Here is a 20,363-nt window from a genome sequence, read left to right as displayed (position 1 = left end):
GTGAAGATTTAAGAGAATAAAAAGCACTTGGCGCCTAAACAGTGTTGGAAAAGTAAAACAAATAGTTAAGGTGTTTAATTAGTCTCAAAACAACCGTGCTCATGCATGAGAAATGAGCTCACTGACAGGATCAGTGAGGGGAAAACCATCCACAAGTAGACCTGCAACAATGAGACTGATGAGTGAAACTGTCTTTGTGGTCGTACAGCTCAACACTTGCGGCCTCTTGAGACAGGGACAGTGGCTGATGGCTCCTCTCTTTTTATTGGTCACTTGGAATACTGACATGTTCTTTGATTGGTTTGACAAAGGTCATGATAATCTCTTGTCTTACTCCAGTTGGTGTTAGTTATGGCAAGATATTTAAACATCTGTAATTACACTTTTGATATCCCTAATAGATATTATTATATTCAAAACTGTATTCCCACCTGTCAGGATATCCACAAAATCTTTTATACCAGTAAAAATTGCATTGCAAGATATCTAAAACTTTTACTATAGTTTCATTATGAGTGACAATGGGTGTTTTAAGTGACCAATCAAAGTCAAATGAATGATTGAGCAAGTGTCCAGCTTGGCAGCTCCATGCCTGAGGGTTTTGAGACTAATTAAACGCCATAGCCTATCACATCCCATGTTTCTCACTGCAGCTGATGTCCCTCATGAAAATCTGGCAGAATCATAGGTTAGTTTGTAATACCACTAACTGTTTAGTGCTACTTGGCCTTGGCCAAGGTATTCATTATACTGAGTGCCATTTTGGGGGTTATTTGAACTGACCTTAGATCCGACTTCCACTTTGACCTCCAGGACTTTTCCAGGCATGGGTGCTCCCACTTGACCCTTGATAGACTTCTGGGCCTTGGGGTGGAACTTCATTTCCTGTGTGGAGGAACAAAGAGAGATTTCATGCATCCATCTGTCGCAGGTCGTTCCTTCCTGCAGCTGCTCCCAGTCGACCACATGATCCACAGTCTGCACTATGAAGTCACTCAGGTTATCTCATGTGCAATACTCACTGTCTGTGCTATTTCAATATCTGACATGCAATCCTATTACACTGTATATAAGATTTGTATTTTCTTATGTCCTTTTTTGCTGTGACACTAATAAACATCTATCATATTTTTATCTCCTCTCTCTATCAATACCTTCATGGCGACAGTGTCTTTAACCAGTACAGATCTCAGCTGTCCGTTGAGCTCGAAGAAGACCTCTCTCTGACCGGCCTTGTTCAGGTCACCCAGTGCCAGCGCCTTGATGTGGAGGATCTTCCCTCTCTCCAGCTCCACCTGAGAGGGGAGGAGGACAGAAATTATATTACAGTTTGAGTTTTGTCCAGCTAAAGCAATAAAATACAGACAGCAGCACCTGATTAAAGTTAGTGGGGCGAGGCAAACAGAATGTTTACTTCTCTACTTTTTTCTTTTCACCCTCTCATATTGGAATATGCAATGTTTCTCTTTACTGATGGTGCTGTGGTGGCTTATGTATTGTCATCAGTACATGCTTCTGTTGTTTAGAGGCCAGCCAAACAAACTTGAGTTTCCTATGGGCATCCATGTTTTCCATGCGCTGGAACAACAGCACACATTTTGACTGGTCATAGGTGTTATTAATAACACTATAGTAAAACATAACACCAACTTTCACAACACCAGGCCATGAAACTGAGGCAGCTCAATGGAATTTGTTATGCCCAACTATACTATGATGTTTTTAACATTTTAATGCTTTACTACTGTATGTAGTGTCTTGAGATAATGTATGGCATGATTTGGTGCTATACAAATAATATTGAATTCAATTGGATTGTTGTATATTTTTTCAGTATTTATGCCATACTACTATGCTGTTTAAGGCCTTACTACACTATGCCATCTCATGCCTCGTTATATTATGGCGTTTTATGCTGTTTGTATGCCATAATAAACAATGCCCTTTTTTCGCCATACTATACTATGTTGTTTGATTTTGTTTTTAAGACTGTTTTTAAGACTTACTATGATGTTATTTTCCACATCTTCATACCTTACTTGATAATTGACAGTTAGTCAATTATCAAGTAAAAATACTAAAAATGAGCCTAGAATATTTAAGATATGACTTGGGTTCTGCAAAAAAACCCAACAAGTTATATACAGTATGTCAAATTTGTAATAAATTATATACTGTGTAGTGTAGGTTAGTAAAGAAAGCAAGACATTAATGGGTGTTTTCTGTAAATCGGTGTTAACAGCAGCAGCAGACGTTATCGATTCTGACATCAAATAAAGAGAAGTGGTGTAGACAGGATGACGATATGAGATATAGAGATTTGAAAAACATTTTCACAGACCTGAAACAAAGAGACTATACCAGCCTCCACCTGTAACAGTGTTGTACGACAAAGACATCAGTCTGTGTCTCTGTCTCAACACCAGACAGTCCCTCTCCTTCTACCATCAATTCTGGTCACTGCTGTGTTGTCTTGCTTGTCTTCCCCTTGACACCAAGCCACTGTACTTCTTCATTTTTCTCACGCCTCTTCTCAAATCTGTCATCTCACCGGTCGGAAACTAATTTTTACCGTCTTTCCATTTGCTAACTTCGCGTCTTTGTCTAGTTCCCCCCCCCACGTAGTACAGCGTTCAATTTTCTTTTGTTATTTTGCTACCTATTTCTGGGGCCAGTCTGCCTCTCATGCCATTATTAATTCCCCTCATCAGGCTCTTTTGGCTTCTATTTTTGCTGCTGTCTGGTTCCCCTCTCATCCTTTTCGTTTTTCACATTGACATCTCAGCTGCTGAGTCTCCATTGATATTCCGAACTAAGTCTCGGTCCAAAGATGAGAATACACGCCGCTGCAGGTATGTATTGATCTCAGTTTCATTTTGCCTCTCTCTGTATCTGGTAACAAAACCTTTCACTGCATGCCTTTGCTTTCTCTCTGGCACTCAGTTTTCATATCTCGCTGTTTCCCTCTCCACCTGTGCTGTTTTGAATCGGGCTCCTGGCAGTTCTATGCAAAAAAAAAAACTGACTTCCCTTTTCCAACTCTGTGGCTTCAAACACTTCATGTCACAACTGCCTCTATTACAAATACAGTATGAATCTCTTTGAGGTGCTGCAAAACAATAATGTATGAACCTTTTGTAGATGATATTGTTGAAGATGTAACCATGTGTCCAAGTTAAACCGTTAAACCTCAGACAAGCACTGAGACTTACACTTGTATAAATGAATCAGACAAACTCGTCACACTCGCTGCTCACTCCTCCCTGCTGCACACTGATGTTAGTGGTCATGCAAATTCTCTTTACAGCACACCACCTCCGCTATGGTGGGATTCAATAACCTGCTTTCATGTTTAACCTCGTTCCAGATAAAATACCAGGGCTCATGAAGCTCTGTGTCCACTGGAAAATTATCATATATCTCATCTTCTCTCTCTTTTTCGGGCAAATGGCAACATCGAAAACATCCAGGCAGTCATTTAGTCTCGTATATTGAAGTCAGTGTATAAATAAATGGGTACCATTGTGTTTTTAAAGAATAATTACACAATGCAGGCATTGTAATACATCGACTGAACTGCAATATCACTGTCAAATGAACTCCACAAAGACAAAGCTACATTTTTTCTCACACACTTTTTCCCCCTAATGCCATTTAATCTCTGTCTGCAATTCTTCTAATATTTGTGTGGGTCGCTTAGTTTATTACATTCTGCGACAAAAGATTATCAATAGTACACTTACATGTGATTATGCCAACACTTGCCTCTATTAATCACAGCAGTTAAACAGTCACAGTGCTGCTGCAGAATTAATACGTGTTCAAACCTTAAGCAGCATTAACCACAAACAAGCTCTTCCAGTATTTTATAAGTCAAAGTAGCTCCAGTGCTGATAACTCCTAGCTGTCATTATCCTCTAGGTTTATATACTGTACTTTTTCTAACCTACCTGTACACTGGATTTTTGAATGATCATAAAAAGACTATAACTAGTTTGTCCATTACTATAACTTAGATGAAAATCTGACCTTGTTGAAGACAAATTTATACATAAAGGAAATAAGTTTCCTACTTCCACTGTTTTCTGGCCACTGTAATTAATACATCGTTAGAATGTAGCATTAGGACGCCATGCTTCAGTTGTTTACTAGACTGACTGAACATGTCAGTGTCTGAAATATCCCAAAGTGTGAAGTATGTGTCACAGCGAAGCTGAAGAAACTATTTATCTTAGACACATCATGTCAGCAATGACACATTTGGATGTCACTGCCTTAGATCGACTTTTAAACAAAGACTTTGTCCATTAAGACCCTCAAACAAACAAGATAAACTGAATCCATCAAACCTGTTTACCCACTAGGATGTGTAGTATCACTGACTGAAAAGCATTATGTTTCAAATCTTCTCTTTCACATGAGTTTAGTAATGACTATGACAAAGATTAATTGCGGCATTAAGAGATTCACGTGTTGGCGTCGGTGCATATTAGCACTGACAAGCTGTGTATGACTGGCTCCATGTTTGTGAACGTCTGTTTATGTTTCCGTCAAACATGATTAATACCATACTGAGTCATCAGGACATGCCAGATAGGTCAATGTGTTTTCTTCCCTGCTTGTGTTCCTGCATGTCTGGATGAATGACAGAGCTGTCATCCATGAATGTGTATATGTGTGTGTGTGTGTGTGTGTGTGTGATCTAAGTAGTGCATATGCTACTTCACAAAATTGTCTTTAAGAAGCTTTTTCAGAATCATTTAGTCCAACTTAGCTCACTCAGACATTGGCTAAAATAATCAATAATGAAATATAACTTAGAGCAAGAAATGAGAGCACCCCCCAAAAAAATGAAAAGGTCATGGGATCTTCTGAGCTTGCCATTCACTCGCTGATAAAGTTCTCTTACTGGATTTACAACAGGCTTGAATTAAAAGGACTAAAGAATACCAAAACCTGAAAACCTGCTTCTCACAACAGCAACAACTCGGGGCTTTAGGTCGAGCTCAGCACTCGAATAGATTTGGTGCTGAGATTTGTTTTCATCACTTTTTTTCACTCGCTAGATGCCAAGAGCTCATAAACAGCTTTTGTTCCAAATGTACAGTTAATGGTGTGGTTGCAAGAGCTCTGCAAGAAGCATCTGTAATGAACAGGTGCTGAATTTTACTGCCGTCACAGCAAATTCACCACAAACGCCTACCGAGGATCACAACCACTTTAACTGAAAAACCTAATTTCACCCTTTGCTTCTTTGTAACTATGGCCACCATGGTCTAGTGTTTTTGTTGCATTTACCCTTGTTTGTCTATCACTTTTTACAGGTGCATGACTCTACACAGCCTCAGATTATATAGATGCCTGCATTTAACCTGGAAAAGATTTTTCTAGGTGAAAGGGTGGCGTGAGTTATACTATACTGACTATTAAAACATTCCTAATTTTAAAAACCCACCAAATTGCTTTGGCTGCTCAGTGCCGTTTCCCCTCCTCGGGGCTCGTCGCTACCGTGCTACTGCAATCAGCATTTCAATAGCTGCCAAACATGAGCAGAAAGAGAAATGTGCCTCTCATGAGCACCTAACATTTAACATTTCTGATTGGACACCCACACCCCATCATAGAGACGTGTTTCTAAGATTGTGTCCATCCTGTTTACATACACGGGGGGGGGGGGGGGGGATATTCATCAACTATATTGATGAATATAGTTGAAGTCAACTATAAGTAATATGTAGGAAATTGAAAGAAATGTCACTGATAGACTAGGCTTCAAATTTAATTAAGCACCCTGAATATATATAAGATATAATTAATATATTTTGACATTTGCTCGGTCAAAGATCGGCAGAATCAATGCAATGCAAAATAGGGATGCTCCCCATGTCTAAAAAAATCAATAATCATGAGCCTGAAACCATTTTGCTGCAGTGAACTGAAGCAGTAATTGAGCATGGACGCCTCTGAATCCCTGTCAGTTCTATCTGTTTGTGTTTGTGTGGGTCTGTTGCTCATAATAACAGAATGAGAAAATATTCACAGAAAAAAAAAGACATAAGAACGGAAATTGATTTAAATTTGTGTCAGGGTTACAACTACTGCTGGCAGAAAGATGACTGAGTGATACAGTCTAGACAAGGAGCTTTGTGAAAATGCTCAAAGTTAACAGGTAGCTGAAGGGAATGTAGACTCCCTTTTAAGGTTTTCATGCTAATTTTGATTTAATCAGTGCCCAAAATTGCTTTTTAAAATACATTACTTTCAAGCTTTGAAAACAAAATAATATGTCTGGAAAGCTGAGGGGAAATAGAGAGACGACTCAACTGTCCCTATAGTAGCTCAATTCGGTTTTCTTTCAGAACTTGTTGCAGAACTTTGCCAAATGTAAACATCATGCAAAAAGTGTATTTTACACACCTGGAACTTAATGAAGCCCCCTATGTTCGATGAAACAGGAAGCAATACCATACGTTACTGAAACACCGGCAGGACGCTGTTCTCAAGTGTCACGAACATGAACACTGTCGTGGAATTTTGTCTATCCTCCCTGAGAAACTGTTGGTTCTCAGGCACCAATCAAGGTCCTCTCATCTATGGCGAGCAGCTGAAGTCTCTCTCGAGGTGTCATAGCTGCGGGGAGATGACGACACTACTCTGTCAGAGCTAAATACACTACAGCGTACGGAGGAAGGCAGACTATCACAGGACGCCATCCTGATGATCAGTGTCGCTGCCTCTTATAATAAAACATTCTGCTTAAGACCTCCACGGTTTCTGTCTTCCTGAATCAGCATCCACTCCAACAATGATTCCATTTCAAACACTACACTTGTCCTTTTTAGAAAGGAAAGCTTTGGGAGCATGTGCTGCTTGCATTGACATACATCACATTTCCTGAGTCTCAACTACAGAAATGGCAAGTGGAAAATTAGCAGGACCTATTTTTTTAAAAACCGACTACATTATATCCTGTATATAGGCCGCTGATTGAGGACGAGAGGACCAAAGAGCTGTGGGTCATGTGCCGATCTCTGACAGGCAGAACAACAGCACATCAAGTTCCTGATCCAGGTAGCGTACGATGTCCTGCCTGGTCCTCCAACCCTTTTCACCTGGGGCAAGGTGGACTCCCCAAACTGCCCACTGAGCCCAGCAAGTGGAACACTGGAGCACATCCTGGGCTCCTGTCACAAGCCTCTGTTGCAGGACTGGTGCCTCAGTCAGGCGCTGCAACCCACTGGGGAAGTCATCAGCATCGAAACCTGCAGCAGCCCAAGACACCATTAGGGGTCCTGGCGACTGGCACACTGCCACAACTTAAGGTCTCGGAGGCCACCATGAACATCATCCTAGTGGAACTGACAGTGCCATGGCAGTATTGCATGGAGGAGGCGAAGAGAGAACTGGTCATCGACCGCCAGAAGCAGGTCTGCCCGTCGAAGCCAACTGTGCGTCACCGGAGTGGCAAAGAGCAGAACCATGAGGAACATGAGATGGCTGTGGGTTAGGACAGGACGCATGGCTACCTGGACAGAAGCTCCTGTCTGACCCACCACAGCTAGGTCACCTGGGCGATGATGAGAGACCTGAAAACACCCAGTGGTCCCAGGATACGTCACTGATGATGTGTTCAGGTGCATCCAAGGACGTGTTTTACGGACTATCCCCAGCTAGTGTTGTCCAGGAACTTTAATCCATCAACATAAAAAAAAGAGAAATCTAATTAAGTGTCCTGACATTTATTTTTTTTGACAATGCAGGATGCCAGTGCCATTTCCTTTCATCTAAACCTCACAGGGTTAATATATATATATATATTTTAGATTCCACATTCCTATCTTAAACAACAAAATGACCTTTAACAAACTTCTATTAGAACCCTGCCGTCAACATTTCCCATCAAGACAAAAGTTTTGCGACATCAGGCCTCAGATCCTGTAGTACTGAGTCAGGGCTCCCCCATAAACATTACTGCCTGTTTCACAAAAACACTCAGACAAAAACGCAACTCAAGGTCACTGCAGCGCAGCAGTGTAAACTGTCGCAGCCATCATCTCTGACCTGTCCCACCTCCTGTTAGAATGCTTCATACTGACGCCATCTGGTCCCAGGCACAGTTTCCTACTGGTATATGTACCATGTTAAAGTAAAAAACTAAAATATATAAACAATTTCTATGCGGCATCACCTCTCTAACACACTCTAATTCTCTCTCTCGTATTTTAATATACCTGTGTTCACCCGGTCAAGTATTAAGGGTTATGTCTAACTGAGATTACTGCTCGGTGATAAATAAAGCTAAAATTTCCTTTCCACACAGTCAACTATTAAATGGCCACTTGATTCTTCAAGTCTGATATCCGTTGCAAAAGTTTTTGTCAGTAGTTTCAATAATCTCTTTGAAATTGACTAATCTACCTGGACTTTTAACAATCACTTTAGTTTGCGGTTTGCTCATCTGTGGTTACTGATGTCACTCCCCCTGAAATTATCTATTTACGCTGCACTTCCTGGATGAAACAGCATCTTTTTCAGCAGCTGTCTCCTGTCCTGAGAGAAACTTTCAATTAGCACAGCAGTCATGACATGTGTCTCCTGACTGAATATTCATGTATGTTAAACCCAACTCCAGACTGCTGCTTCTTCATATGTAACCGTTTGGTGTTGATGGTTTCCTATTTAGATGTAAATATTGTCCAGGAGCGCGACAGTTTCAGTTTTGGGGCTTTGCTGTGACAAGTGGAAGCCAATTATCACATGGTCTCTCACCAAGAGATCGCTGCATTCTGGTGCCGCACTCATTTATTTGCATGCAAAACAAATTTGTCTCATTTTTTTTAATCCTCCATTGGAATGCATGTTCACACGCCTCACTGTTGGAGAAGAAACAAACGCTATATGCTTAAGAAAACGGTCATATTTCGGTCGGAGATATTGGCCCTCAGTGCCTTTCACTGGCCTGCTCTCAAACATCACATGACAAAATGAATCTGATATTTCTCTGCGGGGAGGCCAGAGGGATCAGAAATGCTGTTTGTTGTTCCCTTGATAAAGTGTTAATATCTCTGTCCTCCCACTGTGTTATCAGCACTTCACGTGCCTCTGCACCAAACTGCATCCAGCCTCAGCCTTCTGCAGACGATGGAAACATCCTGCACCGCCGATGATGCCTGTTCTTTGTGGACCCGCTGTTACATAAGAATTTGTGAAAAGCGCTACATTGATTGCTAAATGAATGACTATTTACCTATTATAATTACCTAACCTATTTATGTTTTATCACATTAAGAGTCAGAATTATTTAACAATTACACACCTTTATGTTCTGGATGAATATAATGTGTATTATTGCTGTTACTTACACATTTTACAGAACACAACGCAGGAAAAGATGCAAATGGTAATTTATAATCTCATATAGAGAAAAGAGGCTTTGTACAAAATTTAGCAACTAGCTAATTTCCATTAGTAGACCTCTAATCAGAATTTTTGACTCCCTAAAAATATGTATCAACAACGGTCCAAAAGCTCCCGTATGGATCGTACTCTGACTTTTAGCTTGCATGGCTACAAATGCTGTCAGATGTGAGAGATGCTGCTACAAGGCTCCTCAACAAATCTTCCTCAGCTTTAGACATAATCCATGTTGAAAATATAAAAACAATAGACTAAAATAGATGAGCTTGATATAAGAGCTGTTAAATAGTTTCTTTAGCCTAAAAATGCTAAATTAAATCAATTTTAGTTGTGTACCTCAAACTCCTCTGCGATCTTGGGTCCATCCAGGAACAGTCTGGTGCTGAGACAGTCCACTGGGCCAAAGTTAGCTGGAAGCAGAAAAAGAAGCAGAGGTGGCATCCATCATTTAATTATTGTGATAAGAATCCCTGTTGATGGAAAGGAAAACAATGTGCCTTTATGTACTTTATGTGTTTGTGTATGTCAGAAATGGAATTAGAAAAAAACATTGTGTCGAGAATAGTAGTGAAACGAATGCAAAGGGACTGTGAACCAAATGAAACGAGGAGTTCAATAACAGACGTTTCCTCACTGCTCAAAGCAACAATGAAACTTGCATTAATCCAGCATACTGTCGCTACTCTGAACAACTTCTTGTCAAGTTTGCCTTACAGAGAAGGCATCCTAAAAATATAAACTCCCAGCATCAGTCTTCTCCTGTCTGCTGCACATGCTGCTGCTGCTGGCTGAGTGTACTTCAAACTCACACCTGCTTAAAAATGCAGTTTGTGGTTATGCTGATTTCTCCCTCTAGCTCCAGTCCTCGCTGTTCTGGTGTCTCATTTGTACATTATGTAGATTCCCCATCTGAATGACAGGTGATCACTGGGTTCTGTGTGGTTTCCCCTTTGGGCTTCAACAGCACAACTTCCGAGAATCTAAAGAATGTGATTGATTTGCCATGTGCAAGACCTGTGAAGTGCCAAATACAACGACAGAAAACATCTCGATCAACTGGTCAAACTTTATAATGAGTGTCTCTGACTAAAGGTTGGCTTGTGCTTTCAAGCCCCAGTAATAATACAAGAGAGAATGAGAGAGAGAGAGTGTGTGTGTGTGTGTGTTAGAAACCAAATGCCATAATCCCAGACTTGTTGAAAATAACAGACACAACAGAATGTGATTAAATGTACAAGTCACTACTAAATTAAAAGAATGAGTTGATACATATTCTTAAACATTTAGGGGTACCTGAATACAAAGATCATGTATCAAGTCTGCACACTCACAAGTAAAGTCCTTGAATTCCTGGAACACCTTGGGGTACATGGCTGCCGACATCACATCCTCAGGGGTGATCTCATCCCCGTGTGCAGCTCGGAGCCCCTCCTCCAGGGACTTGAAGTCCAGAGGTGGCAGAGAGGCCCCGGGACGACCCACGATACGGGGCAGAGACTTCAGCACCTGAGATAGGAGGTAAAAAAACCAGAAGGACATGAAAACAATGGAAGCAAGAGAAGAGACAATAAAGAGGCATGCGAGTGCACACCAGAAGAGAGAAAAGGGAAACAAACAGATTGCTGAAACTTTTTATTCCAAGTCATAATGTTTCCCCACTTGTCCCATCCCCACGGGACACTGAAGATCGTGGGATGTGTGAAGTGCTGGTAAAACTTTCACATTGTACCTCACAACCATACATCGGGATGAAAGCTGCAACTTGTCAAATCATTTAAGTGACAGAGAGACTCAAGGTGGGAGGAAGAAGGCGAAACATGGGGAGCTGGTTTGAGGGATAGACACGCTTGAATAGGAGAGAATATAAAACTTATTACTGCAAGTTATTTTTACACTTGCTGAAAGTGGCACCGCTGCTGTGTCAAGATCTGCAGTCATTTCCTCTTTGGCTCCCGCCATCTCTCCCACTCCCTCTTAATTCATCTTTTTTCTCCCCAGTAGAGTACTGCAGCCCATCAAATGACTGCAGCGATATGCTGCACACAACATCCTCACTCTTTCTTAGACGTAGTAAAGCAGAAAGACAGACAGATATTAAGAGGATAATGTCGGGGCTGCTATATGACTAACGATATGGCATTTTATCTGCCCACAGTTGTTAGTATCTGACACAACTAGTAAAGAGGTAGAGACCATCCGTCTGAGGATTCTATCTACTAATGATTTCGGAGGAGATTATGTGAGGACATGGGCATTTCCACTGATGGAAGCAGTTTTGATTTTATTTTCACACATTTTGTCTGCTTGTGATGACACAGGATCCACACTGGCTCAGGGGAAGGGAGGTAAAGATGCAGGAATCTCCTTTGATTAGCCTCTTTAGTTTAGATTTGCAAAGGCAAAAATTGGTCTGGAGACTCGCAGAAAACTAAATATTCAATGTAGAACGGAATAGTAGAAAATGTAAGTATATATACTGTATACATACTGTATATATACAGTGTGCAGTATATTATTCTTTTACAGATAACATACCATCCTATTTGTTTAAAGCTTTAAAGGATTTATGGGATTTACTGTCAGAAATGTAATATAATGTCATTAGTGTATCATACCTTAAACTATATCCACTGTGATTTCATTATCTCGGGTTGACCCCTTCATGCCGGTATTGTTTCTGTGTCCACCGTGTTGCACCACGTTTGTACAGAAGCCCAGCACAAACCAAGTACACACTGGCTTTAGAAGGCCAGTTCTACATTTCTTTCACATGGGTGCCGACCAGCCCTTCCGTGGGAGTGAATAAACATGAGCTCGCCGACTGGTCTGGTTTTCAGGCTATATTTAATCTTCAGTGCTTCAGCAAACGCTCCATTGAAATACACAAACAGAATAAGATAATAGCTTAGCTATTTATTATGGCTGTTTCCCATTCCACTGCCCAATATGCTCTTGTCCAACACAATTCTCATTGGTCGGCCAATCGCCGGCATTAGATTCATCAGGAGAAAAGCATATATCCTTCCAGGGAAGAATCAATTATTAATATTTCTGTCCCTGCAAAAAATTTGATTGGTTGAAGCTTATCTAAAATTTCAGACACCAGCATTTTCTTTGTTTGACTACAGCTTTTTGTGCTCGCTCACTCTTTGTGCACGGCTAAACATGCTGAGTGTTTTCACTCATTTGGACATTAAGCATAGTGCTATGTGGATAAAATCAAACATACATACATTGATCATGTATCCTGTATATACCATATATTTATGTTTCGATTTGAAATGTGTGCGCTGCTATATGTTTCATAACGGTCTATTTTCTATCTGTAGCACATCAGCACACTAGTGAGAGCGTGCGTGCGTGTGTGCCTTGCAGAAATCTCCAGACAAAGGACCCAGTGCAGTGCAATTAGTCCCAGAGCTAACAGTTCAAAGAAAGCACACTTGTGTGTGCGAGAGAAACACTTCAAAGATGGCAGGCTCATTGGAGCCCGTGCTCATTAGCACTGTGTCCTTAAAGGATGTCTTACACCTCGACTGCTTGATTGTTTAAGTGAGAGACGCAGACAGATAGTGACTCTGTGTGTGTGTGTGTGTGTGTGTGTGTGTGTGTGTGAAGTAAAGTCAAACTCTTCATTCTAGGTTATTTGCTATTTTTCTTAAAACCACTCAACATTACACACCCAACTTTTAATTTGTTTATTGATCTAATTTCTTGAATTCCCTTTCTTTCTGAGCGACGTCTTATTCTGTTGCAATCTCCTCCTCCATCCTCCCACCGTCTCTATCTTTTTCTCCTCTCGTCTTTGTTGTTTTCCTCTCCCTTAGCCATTCGCTCTGTCCAACCACACTGCAAATGATGCGAGTGTGATGGAACAAAGATGAGGAAATACCTCAACGACTACTTTGTCTTTTGAAAAGTTCTCGCTATGCATGCAGACAAGTTGTGTGTGATATTAGAGAAACAACACTCTAATAACTCTAAATTTGCAGCTGCTAACACCAGAACTTCCTATAATTGTCACATTTACACAGATGAATTACGATGTACAGATCAGATCATGTTTATTTGCCTCCCTTCAAATAACTTTTACTTTATCCAAGTTACCAAAGGTAAACAGCAGGAATGGTTTGACACCAATTATGTGGATTTATACTCCAAATATACATTGGGAGTGCCAGTAACATTTATCAGATTTATCTCCAACTTGAAGCTGGGATGTAAACTCAGGTATTCACAGTAAACACCCAAATAAAACAATGGGAAAGGAAAGCTTTGTGGTGTGTTACAAAAGCTGAACTCGCCATTTAGCTGAATCGGTGGGATGGAGAGTTGGTTTTTCAATCGGCTGTGTGCAAGAAGGCCTCTGGGTGTTTGTGCTCTAAACACTGAGGGTGCATTGTTATTGTTGTCATGGTATGAATATCTGAAGGGGAGATTTAGAGGAATGCTCTGATGTTTTTGTCTGAGATAAGAAACGTATACATACGTGCTGAGGATTTGCTCGGAACACTATAATGCGACTACAGCTTTGACAGAATACTTAATGAATGGTGCGAGGGATATATTTGAAATGCAAATATATCCCTCTACGATACACAAGAAGTGGCAGGAGAAAAAGTTCAATGGCCAAAAATGTTCATTTTTGCATTCATGTATGCTGAAGGCAGGCGAGCCCACCTCAGCCACGTGCCGACTGAAAATGAAAAAAACCAAAGGAAACCTGAGAATTTGAGTGAATACTGGAGATGTGCACCACTTTGTTTAATGGGAATTACTCTCTTGCCACATGTTTTCAGGAATCTGAGACAGGATGAGTCTCACTAATAGAGAGGTAGAGGGTAATGGGATGGAGAGATCATGTCAAAACTGAAAAATCTCTCTGACTGTCAAGGGTGGAGGCCCCATGAAAAACACTTTGATCACGTAAACTCACACACACACACACACACACACACACACACACACACACACACACACACACACACACACACACACACACACACACACACACACACACACACACACACACACACACACACACACACACACACACACACACACGGTGACATAATGAATCTCCTGTTAAAAAGTGCACATAGGGGCAGGTACCACACTGAAAACGCCTCATGAGACACTCATGGTAGAAACTCATCACAGTCAGACACATTCTGACTTTTTCTTTGGGGGAAAAGGTTTTTGGGAGTATGTACTAAATTTGCTTTTGTCCCCAGGAGATCTCGAGCTGTTGGTCCCCGATGCGCATGAGAGCATCTCCGTCACTGTCTGCAGCCATGAAGAGAAAAGACAGGAGAGGTAGACAGACGTGAAGAAAGACGGGAGATGAGAGGACTGAGCAATATCGGGGCTTTCGTCGCCGTTTTCAATGGGGACTCGCAACTGTCAAATGTAACCAAGCATGTGACAGTGTTTGTGCTTTTAAATCCTGCATGTCATTAAAGAGCACGAGTGAAGAAAGAAGTGAGGAAGACAAAGATTAAAGGTCTTGTAAGGTTTGGTTGACGTGATGGGAACAGCTGTGTGTTTACCTAAAAGAGGCTTTCAGTTTCAGCCCCTGCTCCTCTCACCATCACAGAGGCCTCACCTCTATGTTGTCTCAGTGTCATGGCCCCATCCAAGGCTCTCAGGGGAACTCAGATTAGTCGCTATCCATCAGGCTCTAATCCCTCTACCTCTCTTTGATCAATGGGGTCAGAAGCCAGCGTCTTTATTTAATAAAGTTTCTGCATTCATGTTAATTTGTGTCTAATCTGATTTAAGCAGCCTTCAAAATTTAAATTTATGTTGAAAGATGTTCGCGACAAATGGCGGTACCTTAGATCTGAAGGGCTCGGGGAATCCTCCGTGCGGTATCCCGACGTGTCCCTGCAGGAACTCCACCACAGACAGAGGGAAGGACAACTCGTCAGCCCTCTCCTCCACCTCTGCCCTGGTCAGGTTGTTCTGCACCATGAACTGGGCCAAGTCGCCCACGATCTTTGATGAGGGCGTCACCTGAGAGAGGAAACAACTGTGAGTTACCAACTGGTAATATTCAATCCCTCATATTGTTTGGGAGAAGAAAGTTAGGAGAATGACGAGAAGATCTTCTTTTAGTTAGGTGAATATTCTTATTTTACCAAGATATGAGTTCAGCTTCAGCCCACAGATGATAGATGACAGGTGATATCCCAGTAAGGTAAGAACAAGGAGGTGTTTTATTTCTCTCTAGTACGTGACCACTGCTCTTTTAATCTGTCAAATTCACACACAATCTGTTCAGAAGAAGTTGTTTTCAAGCGCCTGTCAAGGCTGCACCATCGTCTCCGTTACGTCCTGCTGTGTCGTTCCCTGTTGGACGAACCATGGGAGGAAAGCATCTACCACAGTGATTTGACCAAAAGAGAAATGTGGTGACAGAGTCTTTGTTTTAATGAAGATGCTGTCTGTGAACATTAAGTACTGAGTGACCCAGAGAAAGGAACAGCAGAATGAGAAATGACAAGTTGTTTACATCCGTACAGTCTCTCTAATCATTTCATGTGGCAGCCAAAAACAAAACTATACCAGTTTTCTCTGGAAAAAAGAGATTAAACCTGAAAGTGAAGAGGGAAGATGAGCGAGGAAAACATTCATTAAAAAAGCACAGGTATTCATTCTTTCATAATTGAAAATGGCATATTATTATGGTAATAGCAATGTCTATTAGCATAATGGTGATAAGTCTTTTTTTGGACTGCGAACAGGACATGGACGCAAATGCCAATTGCATGCATTACTCCACTGTCGGGGGAAGCAGATTTAAAGCCTACTGTTCACTTCCCTTCGCTACTTGGACCATTTCAGAGAGAGGGGTCAATTAATGTGACCCACCAGCAATAAAAAAAATCTGAAAATCTGCTTTAGCTTTTTGTACTCATGCTCAATTCAGCTAACATTCTGTCTTTGTCCTCCAGACCCTAACTCTGTCAGATTTAAAGCCACTCTCCAGCAGAGGGTCAGGGTCTGGTTCTGAGCCCACACATATTTGACATCTTAATAATAACAGAGAACAATAAGTGGGCCCACATTCAACAAGATGCCTATTTTTGTGGCAATCAGTGCATCTGCTGATTAAAAAAAGAGTGAGAGAGAATAGGTGAACAAATATACTGTAGCTCAAATTGACATTCCCATTAGAATTCCCTGACAAAGAACTCGACACCTTTTTCTAAGAGATGTGATGCCAAATTGTCCAGAGTGAGACATGAAACACACAGATGGGCTCCTCCATAAATGCTGCTCTGGGATTACCTCAACACTCCTGGGGGTTGGTATCTGCCTCTTTCTGAGTGTGTGTGTGTGTGTGTGTGGGGTATGGAACTGCCATCACAGCAGTATTCATTAGAGAAGAAAAACTGTGGACAAAGAAAATGTTGTCTCTATGTATTCATATAGATACAGAATACACATTAACATATATGAGGGTCTATTTGTGTGTAAAATCAGCTTTTATTCACATTTAAATAAGGATCTCTTAAAAGTAACTCTTGCCACAGCAAAAATGAAGATAATATAATAATAATAATAATAATAATAGTATATTATACTAATATACTTTTAATAATAATATTATTATAACTATATAAATAGTTATAATAATATAATTTAAGATAATAAAGGCCAATATTCTTTCATATTGATTCATCATTCTATTGATGTTGGCAGATTCAACAGTATTGTGGAAGAGACTGTGTGAGATGTGTAATTCAAAGTGAGTTCAAAGTGAGCAAATTTTCTTTTGTTCTGTACTATGATGATTTAAGTGTAAGACCCAAGAAATGGGTCTATATAAAGCTGGAATATTCTATTGTGCAGACAATCAAAAAAGCGAAATGATTAGTTAATTTTGACGTGTTGATATTTGATGGTTAGATGGAATTTTTATTTGGTACTTATTTTTCCACTATTACACAACATTAAGTGTTGTCAGTGATATATATATATATATATATATATATTTCTTTGTACAGTGAGCCTGATTGAAAAGATTGTTAAAATAGCTTCTCTTTATATTTTTTGACTTTTGGAGGGTTTTCAAAAAGTGTATGTAGCAACTCAATCTGCTGATAAGGATTCATGGTGTCTTGTGTGGGCTGGATATAATCTCTCAATATTACACTATACCAACAACTGTTTTTGAAAAATGAGATTCTTTTCTCTCTCACTATGGAAAGGAAGATGGGTCTAAATACCTCGGCCACTGTTGCTATGTAGAAGAAGCCTGTCAGAGGCAGGAATCAGAGCCGTGGTTACTGCATACATCCACAATTTAAGTCAATTGATTTAAGGTTCATATTGTGTTTCAATGTCCTCAACACTGTAATCTTCAGCCGCCACCGGCTGTATCAGTAATTTAAGATCATCGATCGGATGTTTCTAACACGGTTCTTAAACTTTTACACAGATTCAATAGAGAGAATTTCATTCCCTATGGAGACGATGGACTTTTACGTCTGGAACCAGAGGCACAACATTCTGGTTGTTCCAGCATTCATTATTTGAAAACCGTTGTTGCAATAAATCTCTCAGTGACAAACTACATCTTTGAAAAAACCCCAGGATGCCTGTAAGAGTCTGCGACCACTTGGCAAATTTTTAAATGAGCAAGTCAAGGCTTTCCCAGCAAGACACAAGAAAGACGAGCTTCCTGCTGACTGTTACAAGTGCACGCTTCCCCGTCCCACGTCCTTGCTGCAACACCTACAGCTCAGTTTGATTGGGTTGGTGAAAAGTGGAGATAATGATACACTGCTTTAACAGAATGACTGTTTACAGAGAAGCTTAAGAGATTTGAATGGGCAGCTGAAATCCCTGGAGAGGCCATTAACTTGGTGTAGCTGTTGAACAAAAGCTCACTGCTGAGTTCTGAAATCCATCTCAAACACAAGAAGGCAGCATGACTGTGCATTCCTCGTCTCCCTCTCACTATTGTTCCCTCTGGCTCACTGTCTCCCAGGTCCATTTTTTCCCCTCATATTAATATACTGGAAAGTTAAGAATTGTTACTCTTTACTTTGTCCTATATTCTCACTCCATCCACCTTACACTCGCTTAACTACTATCTTCTGTCTTCACCCGTTCCATATGAATCACCGAAGTGCTGTTGGCTATCCCTCTTTCCCTCTGTCCATTGTTTTTATTTAGTACTCATTATCAATCTATGCTGATGAATCACTCGCCTTACTGGGTGCCTCTCCCACAGGAAAAGGAAATCTTACGTACAACTGCGTGTGCAGCATTCAGCACTACGTTAGCATATTAACTTACCTTAAACTCACCTGTAAGCTTAAATAATTCTTTATACAGGCTTGTTATCTCACTAAAGAAAAAAACAAGACCTTACTGTTCTTTATGTGTGTTTCTTTTCTCTCTCATATGACTCTTCTTCCCCCTCATGTCCATCCTCCACAGCTCTCACAACAGTAAGTGGTCCTGCATGACTCCACACTTCTGGTAGCATACACTGTGTGTGTGTGTGTGTGTGTGTGTGTGTGTGAGAAAGCATGGTTACTGTACATGTACTTGCATGCTTGTGTGTGTGTGTGTCATATGTTTGTGTAATTTGCTCAAATTTGTTGTGAAATGCAACTCTATCCATCCTACACTCCCCTGATGGGCAAAGGATTATATCATCCAGGACAATGTGTGAGCATCTGTGTGAGTGTTATCAAGGGTAGACAAATATACAAAACACGTGCACGCGCGCACACACATTCACGCACACTCTAATGCTGGCCAGCCAAGCCAGGAGCAGAGTGAAGAATGGGTCCTGTCAGGAGGAGGAGGAGACGGGAGAGGAGTGATAACGACAGACTCAGAGAGGGAGAGGAGGTGTAGAGAAACGATAGAAAGATTAGGGATACATGGAGGAAGTCTCATCGAAATGAGGGAAGGAGCGGTGGAGGAGACGAGACGCAATGAGTGTGGAGAAGGAGGGCAGGGAGAGAGCGACAGACAGGATGAGTGACAGGGAGAATAAGACGCGGGGAGAAAGAGAGAGGGATAGATGGATGAACCGAGGGGAGGAGAGTCGGAGGCAAACAGACAAGAGCAATAGACATCTGCAGCCCCACAGGCAACACAAGGAGATGCTCCACCTTGAATTAAGAGACTGTGTGTGTGTGTGTGTGTGTGTGTGTGTGTGTGTGCGTGTGTGTGTGCGTGTGTTTCTTGACAGGGTGGAGGTGAGTGAATACGTGCCTATAATTGCAAAAGGAAAGTGACAGAGTGAGAGAAGAAGACAGTCAATATACAAATGCATAAAAAACGTGTCCTCCTTATACTGACAAGCTCATGTTGTGACAGATGTAACTGAGGGAGGAGGAAGAGGAGATGGAAATCAGGAAAATGAATGTGTGTGAAAAGCTACAGCATGTTTGCTTAAACACATAATAAATAGTTTTAGAAATAGTGGTGATGACTTATCACTATTATCTTCTGACAAAAGCTTTGTCAGCTTTGACGTCACACTATTCAAGTGATGTAACAATACTGTGCTGTGCAAGGGCACCACTACGTGACCGGGAGGATGATGAGGAGAAGAGTGTCTGGCAGGTGTGAATCAGCCGAGCTGGTCCATAATACATGACAACGCGTTACAGAACATTTGTGCAAATGGGGGGGGGGTGTGTGCTAGACCTGTCTGTCTCTTTCCAGCTGCTAAATACTCTGTATCTACTGTTGTTTTGTTTTTTTCAAGGCTCTTTCAACAGAACACTATTCAGGGGGTTTTCTTTTGTTCTCCGGTCAATTTAGTATTTCTCTCTTCCTGTGAACGTCACTGCATTTCACCTCACTTACCCATTTTGACCAAATATCACTGATGGGAAAAACATGCAGCATAAGAACAACAACATTGAAATATTTAATCATATAAAAGACTGAAAAAAACATAATCACAGCCT

General features: G+C 41.0%; 1 protein-coding gene and 1 long non-coding RNA gene across 6 annotated transcripts in view; one reads left to right on the top strand and one right to left on the bottom strand.

The window, feature by feature from the left end:
• Nucleotides 1–1,960, top strand: part of LOC118300099 — a 39,372-nt gene extending 37,412 nt beyond the window's left edge. For all 4 annotated transcript variants that reach the window (XR_004790044.2, XR_007030426.1, XR_007030424.1 and 1 more), the window contains exons 3-4: nucleotides 814–999; nucleotides 1,169–1,960. This is a non-coding gene — a long non-coding RNA (uncharacterized LOC118300099). The remainder of the gene's footprint in view (nucleotides 1–813; nucleotides 1,000–1,168) is intronic.
• The window catches only part of pcxb (pyruvate carboxylase b), a 249,637-nt gene that overhangs the window by 3,853 nt on the left and 225,421 nt on the right, over nucleotides 1–20,363 (bottom strand). For both annotated transcript variants that reach the window (XM_035624173.2, XM_035624172.2), the window contains exons 22-26: nucleotides 15,253–15,432; nucleotides 10,749–10,923; nucleotides 9,754–9,827; nucleotides 1,155–1,295; nucleotides 784–885 (exon numbers count right to left, since the gene is read on the bottom strand). In XM_035624173.2, the coding sequence (XP_035480066.2) occupies nucleotides 784–885; nucleotides 1,155–1,295; nucleotides 9,754–9,827; nucleotides 10,749–10,923; nucleotides 15,253–15,432 (672 nt within the window). The remainder of the gene's footprint in view (nucleotides 1–783; nucleotides 886–1,154; nucleotides 1,296–9,753; nucleotides 9,828–10,748; nucleotides 10,924–15,252; nucleotides 15,433–20,363) is intronic.

The sequence above is a fragment of the Scophthalmus maximus genome, chromosome 2, assembly GCF_022379125.1.
Source record: "Scophthalmus maximus strain ysfricsl-2021 chromosome 2, ASM2237912v1, whole genome shotgun sequence".
NCBI lineage: Eukaryota > Metazoa > Chordata > Actinopteri > Pleuronectiformes > Scophthalmidae > Scophthalmus > Scophthalmus maximus.
The sequence above is the reverse complement of the archived record's forward strand: the minus strand, read 5'-3'. Positions and strand labels throughout refer to the sequence as shown.